Source organism: Salmo salar, chromosome ssa18, assembly GCF_905237065.1.
Source record: "Salmo salar chromosome ssa18, Ssal_v3.1, whole genome shotgun sequence".
Classification (NCBI taxonomy): Eukaryota; Metazoa; Chordata; class Actinopteri; order Salmoniformes; family Salmonidae; genus Salmo; species Salmo salar.
The window spans coordinates 58,746,058-58,758,441 of record NC_059459.1 but is presented as its reverse complement, the minus strand read 5'-3'; the positions used below and the strand labels follow the sequence as shown (position 1 = coordinate 58,758,441).

Below are 12,384 nucleotides of genomic sequence, written 5' to 3'. Positions count from 1 at the left end.
ATATTTTATTAATTGGAATTAATCTTAGAGTCAATTGCAAGCAGGTTTTATTATACTTTATTTCGATTAATATCACCTCTTGAAAAATCACCTGCTGAAAAATATCCAGGAAAATGTCTTAATTGGGTGTGTGCGGTTGTGTGTGTTGGTGCCAGAGGGGGGTGCACGAAACGAGTGTGTGCCCCTCACCAGTAGTCTAAAGCTATTTTGAAAGTGACCCCTCATTCGGGCACGGGACAGCGACACTGCAGCTGTTTGGAACCATGACTGAAGATGACGGATTCGGTTGTCGTGGAAGGATATGTCAAATTCAGAGATGGAAAAAAGGTGTTTACAAAACGAAATAATTCATTGAATGAGCATGTGCTTCAAAGTTATTCGGCATTTTAACGCTTGCGTCTATGTCTATTTTGTACCCTTATCTCTTTCAGTGGAAAACTAGGTGGGTCGTACTTCGCAAGCCATCGCCTGTAGCAGGTACGTCGCTCATTCTGTTCAACATTTCAAAGCGCGCAATAACATACACGTTGTTGGAATAACAGCGCACAGCTTTACAATGTTTGTCTTTGTTAAATGTATGTGGTAATTTCAAACCATTTAATTCGGAAGTTTACTACTGTGGTCTATTGCTACCCTAGTAAATTGATAAATAATTTCTGTTTGTCATTTACTAAACATCCCAAATGAAAAGCAACTGGAAACGAAAACGAAGTTGCATTACTGGATGCCATGAAATGAAATATTTTCTCATGCATAGGCCACTGTGCTGATGATAGGTTCGAATTTCAGTTTGCTCATTCAGAACTTTGGCTATCCCGGTGGCCCCTGTATTAAAGTTAATGTGTTCTGGTAGGCTACCAGGGTACATTTAAAGAGGCTGCTGTTGCCTGTGTTTATAACTGGTGTATAAAAACAAAGAGAGTCGCACACTCCATATGTATAAACTCCAGTCATTTATTGGTTAAAACGCCAACGTTTCATGATCACTGTGCCATCTTCATGGTATAACTGGTTTATAACCATGAATATCAGTCAATTAAGCTGTAAATACAATGTAGAAAATGTAGGCCTATAGTTTAATGTAAAATGTCTGTAGTTATAAAGAATTTAAACTATAGTCTTCTGATTGGAAGTGATTACCCTTACTATGTTATAATTATTGTGTTTATTTATTATATGTTCAGATATAATAGTAAATGCACTCTGGTGAAGTGTTGACTTTTCTTCAGTGCATGTTATTGTGATTGTGGGATACCACACGAATAGCCTACTATTCTCAAGTGGAAATAATTTGCACGCATTGAAGACTTGCAGGGCAGCGGGCGCCAACTCTTTTGCACCATTGACTGACATTTCATGCTTTTAAGTGGGGTAACTCACAAAGACATGGGCTTTCATGCTCTTCCACACTTTGATTATGCAACCTCAGTGGAAATAGATGGAGCAGCCATATTGTGTTACACTATAGCCTCCTTCTCTTTGCCTATCTGGGCTCTGCCCGCCCCTAGGTGTTTAATGGACTAGGCTGAGGTTGGATGCAACCATTCCTCGTCCCTTTGAAGTCCCTGTTATCTCAGCTGTCCACAGCCATGCTTGAGCTGTGTGTGTGTGTGTGTGTGTGTGTGTGTGTGTGTGTGTGTGTGTGTGTGTGTGTGTGTGTGTGTGTGTGTGTGTGTGTGTGCGCGCTTTGCGCCAGAGTGTGTGTGACAGAGATAATAAAAGGTCTTGTTTTGTCTGTTGACACTGTGATTGTACTTCGAAAGTGCCAAAGAGAGGTGCGAGGAGGCCTCTGTCACCGACTACTGTCTATCTTCACCGTGCCTGTGCTGCCACAGTAAATGCCAAGCACTCAAGATATCTGTATGCTACCCTCTGACTTTCATGCCGTGTCAAGGGGTACTGGTACTTACAGTAGGCCTGTTATCGTTTTATCACCTTGAGTGATGATGAGACTGGACTAGAGAACAATCAGCATGTTTTAAATGGCATAGGCCTATTATGGGATGTAGCCATGTCTTACAGGAGCCAGGTGCTGTCAACAGGCTGGCTGAAAGTGAAAAAGTTGCTTGTTGAGTGTAGCGTTCCAGGATATTATAGTGAAGTCAGAGTCCTTTTGATCTTTTAGAAGCAGGCTTGACGATATGGTCCATTTATTTCAGCTGTATTTCTTCCCTAGACAGCAGGGATCCACTGAAGTCGAGTATAAGAACTGGCATTTTCTAATGTTACTTTACTCTCTCTTTTCCTCCCCATCTCATCCTCTCACATCCGAACAGTCAGTACAGTACACTACACTTCAATTTAGAACAGTACAATACAATACAGTACAGGACGATATGATACGATACAATACAATACACGGTTGAACTTTTTAGCCTAACTGTTTAAGGAGTACTTGTTTTTTAAAAGCTCAAATTGATTCTCACTTCATCCTATTTCCTGGAATGTTTCTCAATACTATGGTAACTCAATGCATAACACACCTTTCTGGTTGTATTTAAGTTCCTGTCATACCTAGCCTCAACATTCACCAACAACTAGGACTGCTTTTAGACTGTGACCTAGGTCCCTGGACTAGTCCTGGACTAAAAAGCACTTTCATTGAAGATTTCCTTTGAACATGTTTTAAGTTGTAGCCTGTGTCCAGAAAACTGAACCTGTATGTTATAGACCGTCAGTATTTTGTCAAATGTAAGGTTTTTGTTATGTTCTCTTTTCTCTCCCCATCTTCCTAGACTGTTTGGTACTTCTCGTCTACAAAGACAAGTCGGATAAAGCCCAGGGCCACCGGGAGAAGGGCAGCATCACCTTGGAGGACATCTGTGGACTGGAGACAGGTCTCTCCTATGAGGGGGTAAACTACACGCTGGCTATCCTCTGCCTGAGCCAGGTTGCAGTGCTGGGCTTCGACGGCAAGGAGGCTCTGCTGGCCTGGGATATCCGCATCCGCTACAGCCTCGGTGAAGGTGGGATACTTTCTTTTCTGAACTTTTGGGAGCATTCATTCATTTGGGGTTTTGTTTTTGTACTAGATTTGTCTTCTTTTTATAGGTGTGCAAAACCATAGGTCTTTTCCACTTTGAAGTTTTAACTTCCAAAAGGTTTTTCCCCAAAGTCTTAGGCTTTTGTGTTTTGGTGGTTGAATCAACATGGGGCCAAAACAAAGCCTGGGGCTAAGAAAGTGTTAATGCCACCAGGTAGGTAGTAGATAATATGTATTACTCTGTGAGGCGTTGCGTCAATTCAGCTTGGTATAACTTGATCTGGCGCATCGGTTTCTGCTACAGCATAGGCAACAGGTAGTCTGATGCGTAGGTCCTTGTTGACAGTGTTCTCCAATTACATGCTCTTCTGGGTGACCCATGTGTTGTGTAATATGGATATGTAACATGGGCATCAAACCAAATAATGTTACACTGAGGTGTTTTAGATGTCGGTTTCATAACTGATTTAGTATGGAAACAAAGGGTATAACGGGTTGTATCGACTCATATCCCTGTCAGCACCTGGAAATACCTATTCATTTACATCTGCTTCGACCTTTCGATGCTCTGGTGTTGTTTTAAAAGTTTATTAATGCAATTCAGATTTTGTTGGAATCTCAATTACTCGACAGAGTCCAACTGATTTGTGTTGTGGAACAAATGAGTGTAAAAGAGGTCACAAATCACAGAGGTAATGAATCTATTGTGCGGAGTATAATTGGAATGGTCAGGCGAACATATCACAGCTGCCCTGTGCTGTGTGTGTCTGCGTGTCCAAAGTTTATGCCAATTTGTGTGTGCGTGTACAATGTGTGTCTGTTCCAATCCACTGTGTGTGTGTGTTCCACTGTGTGTGTGTGTGTGTGTGTGTGTACTGATTGTTGTGCTCTGGTCTGAAGTGTGGCCAGGCACGTAGAAATGTCACCTGCCAGCCCATGGCTGAGGTCTGCTGTGCGCCAGCGCTTTTGTTGTGAGTTGTGTCACCCCATGAATCACTCTCAAACTGAGCGATGACGTGACGGGACTGGCCGACATTTTTTCATCATCGAAGCCATCAATCTCTCACCTAACAGAGTTTACTCACTGGTATCAGTCATGTGTTTTAATGTAGTTCCTGTTTAGCATTGAGGAACTACAACCTTTACACATACTCATTCACTGTTTCACACACACACACACACACACACACACACACACACACACACACACACACACACACACACACACACACACACACACACACACACCACTTAAAACAGATAGATAAACAGACACACAACACATGTTCCTACCCTGGCCAGGCCTGTCTTTCCTCTTATGTTGCTCATTAACGAAAATATTGAGTCTATTACATTGTTGTTAGTGACAGGCTCTGATTGATTACATTTGGGCTTCGGATCTGAGCTCTACTCTGTTCTTAATTCAAGCCTACTGATCTCACTCTCAATGCGCTCAACTGTTTCCCCTTCTTTTTATTTAGCAATTAAATCAAAGCCATACTGGAGCAATAATGTTTGGAATTAAATAGTTTTCTCTATCCCTTTATAGTTATTGCCTACCATTAAAGCCGAGGGAGGCATAGCCTATAATGGGATACGTTTTTATAAAGTCAATGACCTAATTAGTTTTTATTGTCTTTTGTCTTTTGTTTAAGTGGTTTTCAACTTCTCTTCTTCTCTGTCCAGTCCACAGGTTTAGCGTTGGCATCTTACCAGGCACCAAGTTGGAGAGTGGGCCTGCGATCCTTCACTTGTGTAACAACCTACTGGTTCTGGCCAGGGACATCCCCCCTGTTATCATCGGCCAGTGGAACCTCCCGGACCTGCGCAGATATGGGCCTGTACCAAATGGCTTCGTCTTTGAGGGGGGAACGCGCTGCGGCTACTGTGAGTTGACTGAAGTTGCTGTTGTTGTTGCGCTACGTCATTTTAACCATTGTGCTGTTCTGTTGTCTCACGGGGAAAAAGAATGGCATTGTCATTGGTGCTTTCCAGTTTGACATTTGGCTTCAGCATGTGGATCCTTTGAACCTAAACCCAATAAGATTAGACTTGGACTGTTTTCTAAGAACTGACACAAACATCTATGTCTATGTGATCTGATTAAGTACCATGGAAGTAGTAAATAGGATGTATCTGCTTGAGCGAGTCATAAGAATACTAATCCAATACAGTACATAACAGTATGTGACAAGAGAGAATGAGTCAAATGGCACTCTGGCATTTTATGTAGGTTATACTGTTATTATTTCCGATGACCTTTGGGTACTTTGAAAGGACAAAAGGCTTGATTTTATTGATCTAAGATGATGAGGGGATTTAATGACAGGAAAGTGGACAGTTACAGAAGTTCATTCAAACTACACATTTGCTTTGTTTCACACCTCATTCACATGCACAGTATATTGACTTGTTCTTTCAGCCTGTTGTATCACACCACAAGTTTGTCTAACTGACATATTTCTATGATTGATCTCCTCTTTGGGACTTTTTCATTGAGAGCATGAAAGACACGTTTGGCATTTCGGAGGATTTGCATTATTACACTTCCATGGGTTTTTACTCTTAGATTCCTCTACCCTGTTGGAACAGCGTGCCAGCTGGCATCATTCAGACAGAGAACATTAGTGTCGGAACTACGACTAGTGATTAGAGGGATGAGTGGGTGTTTCTTCATTTTTCAGACTCCAGTGTAGCTCTCCTTGGGGCCAACTCACATTAAATGTGCTCAATGGCGTTTGGCGAGACACAGAAACATACAAATGTATCTTTGTGTATATGAAGTATTGTGTATTGCATCTGCTTTGGTAACAACATGAAATAAAGGACTTGGTGTCGTGGGCGATTTTGTTTCACAAAGCTTGCAGGCTTTGAATAGAAATCCAATGTCAGTTAGCCTTGGTCCAGCAAGACTTAATCTGTAAATATAAAAAAGTCAATGAGAAGTCATACTTGAGAAATCAGAGAGCGCATTAAGTTCATTTCCATATCTGAAACATGTGTATGTGATTTGCGGTATGGTATTTTGCAGTTTACATCTTGGAATAGACACAAAACCGTTAGAGAGGGAATGGACGCGTGTCAACACCTGGAGTAGACGCAGACAGGCACGCAAAGTACGCCACATAGCTGAAGACATCAGAGCAATATTAATACACACGATCCACTAGAAACACGAGACTCCAGTATGTGAACCGTGATTTATTTAGCTCCATTCAGTCTTCCACTAGAGGCACAACTTAATATCGGGAAGGTCACATCGGGGAGAGTTTTCCAATCCATGCGTCGTAAAAAAAGGAAAGCACATCCCTTTTTTAAAGACGGGAAAAATGTGTGTGTGTTTGTGTGTACATGGGATCTACAGTGCATTCAGAAAGTATTCAGACCCTTTCACTTTTTCCACATTTTGTTGCATTACAGCCTTATTCTAAAATAGATAAAATCGTTTTTTACCCTCATCAAGCTACACACAATACCCCATAATGACAAAGCAACACCAGGTTTTTAGAAATGTTTGCAAAAACCCCCCCGGAAATATGACATTTACATAATTATTCAGACCCTTCACTCAGTACTTTGTTGAAGCACCTTTGGCAGCGATTACAGCCTCGAGTCTCCTCGGGTATGATGCTACAAGCTTGGCACACCTGTATTTGGGGAGTTTCTCCCATTCTTCTCTGTAGATCCTCTCAAGCTCTGTCAGGTTGGATGGGGAGCGTCGCTGCACAGCTCTCCAGAGATGTTCGATCAGGTTCAAGTCTGGGCTCTGGCTGGGCCACTTAAGGACATTCAGAGACTTGTCCCGAAGGCACTCCTGCGTTGACTTGGCTGTGTGCTTAGGGGCGTTGTCCTGTTGGAAGGTGAACCTTCGCCCCAGTCTGAGGTATTGAATGCTCTGGAGCAGGTTTTCATCAAGGATCTCTCTGTACTTTGCTCCGTTCATCTTTCCCTCGATCCTGACTAGTCTCCCAGTTCCTGTCGCTGAAAAACATCCCCACAGCATGATGCTGCCACTACCATGCTTCACCGTAGGGATGGTGCCAGGTTTCCACCAGACGTGACGCTTGGTATTCAGGCCAAAGAATCATGTTTCTCATGGTCTGAGAGTCTTTTAGGTGCCTTTTGGCAAACTCCAAGCGGGCTGTCATGTGCCTTTTACTGAGGATATGCTTCCGTCTGGCATCTCTACCATGAAGGCCTGATTGGTGGAGTGCTGCAGAGATGGTTGTCCTTCTAGAAGGTTCTCTCATCTCCACAGAGGAACTCTGGAGCTCTGTCAGAGTGACCCACGGTTTCTTGGTCACCTCCTTGACCAAGACCCTTCTCTTCCGATTTCTCAGTTTGGCCGGGCGGCCAGCTCTAGGAAGAGTCTTGGTGGTTCCAAACTTCTTCCATTTAAGAATGATGGAGACCACTGTGTTCTTGGGGACCTGCGATGCTGCAGAAATGTTTTGGTACCCTTCCCCAGATCTGTGCCTCGACACAATCCTGTCTCGGAGCTCTACGGACAATTCCTTCGCTGCAGAACTTATTTACACGCCTGTCTAAAATCCTGTCCCCGCAGCGAATGGCGGCGCCTTGGTTTGGTCCTATGGTTCTGACTTTATTAGGTAGAAGTGGAGAGGTCCATTACGTTAGGGTGGGAGTGGGGATGGTGTGATGTGTGCTGCTTAGCTTTGTTGAAACCTTTTCATGATGTCATTATTAAGGAAGTTAGTTATCTCACCTGTTGCTTGTTGTTGTTGTAGCCAGAGCCTTGAGTTGTCCTCAAAGCACCACTCATTCCACTCATTCATTCAAAGCACTACTCAATGACAGATGACTTTTCACTCAAGTACGGAAATAAATCGATGCAGTAGTAGACATTGCATCTGTTGAACCCATTCATACTGTAAATGATACTCAAGTGAGATGATTAACTAGCCTTTTGAATTGGCTATTTCATTCAGAACAGGATGATAGACGACAACAGATTACTGCAGACAGGAGATATTGTAACCAGTGGAGGCTCTTCATTGGAGGAAAGGGAGGACCATCCTCCTCAGTGAATTTCATAAACATTTAAATAGTGAAACATTAAAAAAGTGATCCTTTTTAGACAAAACTATACTAAATATATTCACGTCACCAAATAATTGATTATAAAACACTGTTTTCAATGGAGGTCTACAGTAGGCTCAACAGCATTCTGTAGGGTAGCACCGTGGTTTAGCCAGAGGACAGCTAGTTTCCATCCTCTTCTGGGTACATCGACTTCAATACAAAACCTAGGAGGCTCCCACCCCCTTCCAGCTAGCTAGTTGAGCCTACTCAAACACCCTGCTCAAACAGAGAGGGTTGCTATGTTACCTAGCTGACTATGGCTATCCAACTCCAGAACTCTTCCAAGTGAAGGTAAGCTTTTGGCTTTATTAATTTATTGCCACTGGGGCTGCTGGTGTAACTGCTAAACTGCTTGCTAACTGTACACTGTACTGATTGTAGCGGATTTAGTAAGGCGTTAGTTATAGTAGCTATGTTGTTGACTTGACGTTAGCTAATATGGTGACAACTTTCTAAGCTGTGTGTCCACAAGCAAAGCGAAAAAAGGTGTGAGAAGGAAAGCGTAAAGATCACAGGAGCTTGGTGTAACCTTAATTGGGGAGGACGGGCTCGTAATAATGACTGGAGCGTTATCAGTGGAATGTTATGAACTAAATCAAACACATTGTTTCTAGGTGTTTGATGCAATTCCATTCGCTCCATCCCAGACATCTTCCCCTCAGCAGCCTCCTGTGTCACGTATACCCCCCGAACCTGATGCTCATTCTGTTCACCAGTTCCGGAGGTCTACGTCACCGGCTTTCTAGGCTTCACTGAACGGGATTCATTATCATCAACCCCAGACTGTCTTGTCTGATTATTCACACCTGGTTCCCATTTTCCCTGATTAGTATGTTATATATGCACCCTCTGTTCCCTCTGTCATTGTCGGTTATTGTTCCCATGTCCGTTGGTGGTGTGAGTGCCTATGCGTTGGTGCAGCTGTTATGCTGCGTGATATATATATGTAATATATACACGCCTATTACGGGTATCGTCCCGTGGCGTTTAACGAGGTTTACCCTTGCTCTTTTGTTTGGGTACAGCCCAGTGTTTTTGTATATGTGTTTGTTATGGGTGTATGAAAAACCCCTATTGTGTATTCCTGCACCTGTCTCCAAAATCCTTTATACCAGCGTAACACTGTGGCGTAGATGCAAGAAGGAATTATACAACGATCTGGCAGGCTGCTATGAAAGTGAAATGCGTTTGTGTGTGATCAGGGGTGTATTAATTCCTCCGATTCTGTTGAAAAACATTTCTTAAACGTAAGCAAACGGAACAAAACTTAGATAAACATACCTGAATTTGTTAAATGGAAAATCTCATTTGCAACTGTTGGACTGATTACACCCTAGATCACCTAAATGCAGGCAAGATTGTGCAAGGCGGTATTGAATGTGTAAATGTCTGTCACCTTCAAATTTCTCTCGATCTGTGCACCTACAGTATGTTGTAAACTTGAATTCATAGGATAGGTTGTAGCAACTTCATGATGGGTATACAGTGAGGGAAAAAAGTATTTGATCCCCTGCTGATTTTGTACGTTTGCCCACTGACAAAGAAATGATCAGTCTATAATTTTAATAGTAGGTTTATTTGAACAGTGGGAGAAAAAAATCCAAGAAAAACACATGGCAAAAATGTTATAAAATGATTTGCATTTTAATGAGGGAAATAAGTATTTGACCCCTCTGCAAAACATGACTTAGTACTTGGTGGCAAAACCCTTGTTGGCAATCACAGAGGTCAGACGTTTCTTGTAGTTGGCCACCAGGTTTGCACACATCTCAGGAGGGATTTTGTCCCACTCCTCTTTGCAGATCTTCTCCAAGTCATTAAGGTTTCGAGGCTGACGTTTGGCAACTCAAACTTTCAGCTCCCTCCACAGATTTTCTATGGGATTAAGGTCTGGACACTGGCTAGGCCACTCTAGGACCTTAATGAGCTTCTTCTTGAGCCACTCCTTTGTTGCCTTGGCCGTGTGTTTTGGGTCATTGTCATGCTGGAATACCCATCCACGACCCATTTTCAATGCCCTGGCTGAGGGAAGGAGGTTCTCACCCAAGATTTGACGGTACATGGCCCCGTCCATCGTCCCTTTGATGCGGTGAAGTTGTCCTGTCCCCTTAGCAGAAAAACACTCCCAACGCATAATGTTTCCACCTCCATGTTTGACGGTGAGGATGGTGTTCTTGGAGTCATAGGCAGCATTCCTCCTCCTCCAAACACGGCGAGTTGAGTTGATGCCAAAGAGCTCCATTTTGGTCTCATCTGACCACAACACTTTCACCCAGTTGTCCTCTGAATCATTCAGATGTTCACTGGCAAACTTCAGACGGGCATGTATATGTGCTTTCTTGAGCAGGGGGACCTTGTGGGCGCTGCAGGATTTCAGTCCTTCCCGGCGTAGTGTGTTACCAATTGTTGTCTTGGTGACTATGGTCCCAGCTGCCTTGAGATCATTGACAAGATCCTCCCGTGTAGTTCTGGGCTGATTCCTCACCATTCTCATGATCATTGCAACTCCACGAGGTGAGATCTTGCATGGAGCCCCAGGCCGAGGGAGATTGACAGTTCTTTTGTGTTTCTTCCATTTGTGAATAATCGCACCAACTGTTGTCACCTTCTCACCAAGCTGCTTGGCGATGGTCTTGTAGCCCATTCCAGCCTTGTGTAGGTCTACAATCTTGTCCCTGACATCCTTGGAGAGCTCTTTGGTCTTGGCCATTGTGGAGAGTTTGGAGTCTGATTGATTGCTTCTGTGGACAGGTGTCTTTTATACAGGTAACGAGCTGAGATTAGGAGCACTCCCTTTAAGAGTGTGCTCCTAATCTCAGCTCGTTACCTGTATAAAAGACACCTGGGAGCCAGAAATCTTTCTGATTGAGAGGGGGTCAAATACTTATTTCCCTCATTAAAATGCAAATCAATTTATAACATTTTTGACATGGGTTTTCTGGATTTTTTTGTTGTTATTCTGTCTCTCACTGTTCAAATAAACCTGCCATTAAAATTATAGACTGATCATTTCTTTGTCAGTGGGCAAACATCCAAAATCAGCAGGGGATCAAATACTTTTTTCCCCCACTGTAGGGAAAATTTTTGTATCATGTAATAGCCTAAACCTATTGATGTTACATTGAGCTGGGTGAATGTAATATGAATGACAGTCATCCAATATGCTGTAATAGAAATAAGGCGATGCTCATTAAAAAGATTATCATCCTCCCTCATTTTAAACGGCACCGACCGCCACTAGTTGTAACATATGTCTTGAGTCCCCCTCAGTGTAAACATCTGAGTGATTTTAGCTGCTAACCTCTGACCCCTTCTTAGGGCCGGTGGCATCTAAAACATGTGACAGGGGATAGCTCTGTGGTGGGTGGTCTCACGACCAGGTGACAGAAAGATCCTCTTGGTGACACCCCCTAGTGTGTCTTGGGCTTGGGAATGGCAAGAGGGCAGGAGAGTTCCTGACTCATTAACCCTCACACCCTTGTACCCTTTGCCACCTTTACACTTTGAATTTTACATTTTGAGTGACCGGAGCTGTATATCAGAGATTTCGATTTTTGACCGTTCATTTGTGTTGTGTGAGGCTTTATTTAGCCTAGGTTATTTAGCATACAGATGTTGGATCTGAATTTGATCACAGCAGGAAATGCACATTTGTAATGTATTTAAGGTTTGAAAAGGCTTCTAAAGACTTGATTTGCCCTTAGGAAAAATATATCAAGACCTATAAAAAATGGCTATTAATTATAATCCACATACTACACTGAACAAACATATAAACACAACATGTAAAGGGTTGGTTCCAATTTTCATGACCTGAAATAAAAGATCCCAGAAATGTTCCATTCACACAAAAAGCTTATTTCTCTTAAATTGTGTGGACAAAATCCCTGTTAGTGAGCATTTCTCCTTTGCCAAGATAATCCATCCACCTGACAGGTAAGCCATATCAAGAAGCTGATTAAACAGCATGGTCATTACACAAGTGTACCTTGTGCCGGGTAAAATAAAAGGCTACTCTAAAATGTGCAGTTTTGTCACACAACACATTGTGTGACAAAGACGCAGGGAGTCAGGAAGCAGGTGCAGTCGGTGAGTTTAATACGAACAAACAAAGTGAATACACGAACTAGAGTAGTGTCTGAACATGAACACAGAAACAATACCTCCTGATGGGTTATAACGGAGTGCTAGATAAAGGGGAGTAATCCGGGAAGTGATGAAGTCCAGGTGTGCCTAATGATGAGGCGCAGGTGTGCGTAATGATGGTTGCCAGGTGTGCGTAATGATGGGTTGGCAGG

General features: G+C 42.9%; 1 protein-coding gene across 2 annotated transcripts in view; it reads left to right on the top strand.

The window, feature by feature from the left end:
- The first annotated feature begins 138 nt into the window (after positions 1-138).
- Positions 139-12,384, top strand: part of LOC106577569 (protein Dok-7) — a 46,632-nt gene continuing 34,386 nt past the window's right edge. The window contains exons 1-4 of one of the 2 annotated variants that reach the window (XM_014155715.2): positions 139-327; positions 432-477; positions 2,736-2,966; positions 4,670-4,870. In XM_014155715.2, coding sequence (XP_014011190.2) covers positions 274-327; positions 432-477; positions 2,736-2,966; positions 4,670-4,870 — 532 coding nt within the window. In that variant the 5' untranslated portion in view covers positions 139-273. The remainder of the gene's footprint in view (positions 328-431; positions 478-2,735; positions 2,967-4,669; positions 4,871-12,384) is intronic. The other variant, XM_014155717.2, reaches the window with a different exon arrangement.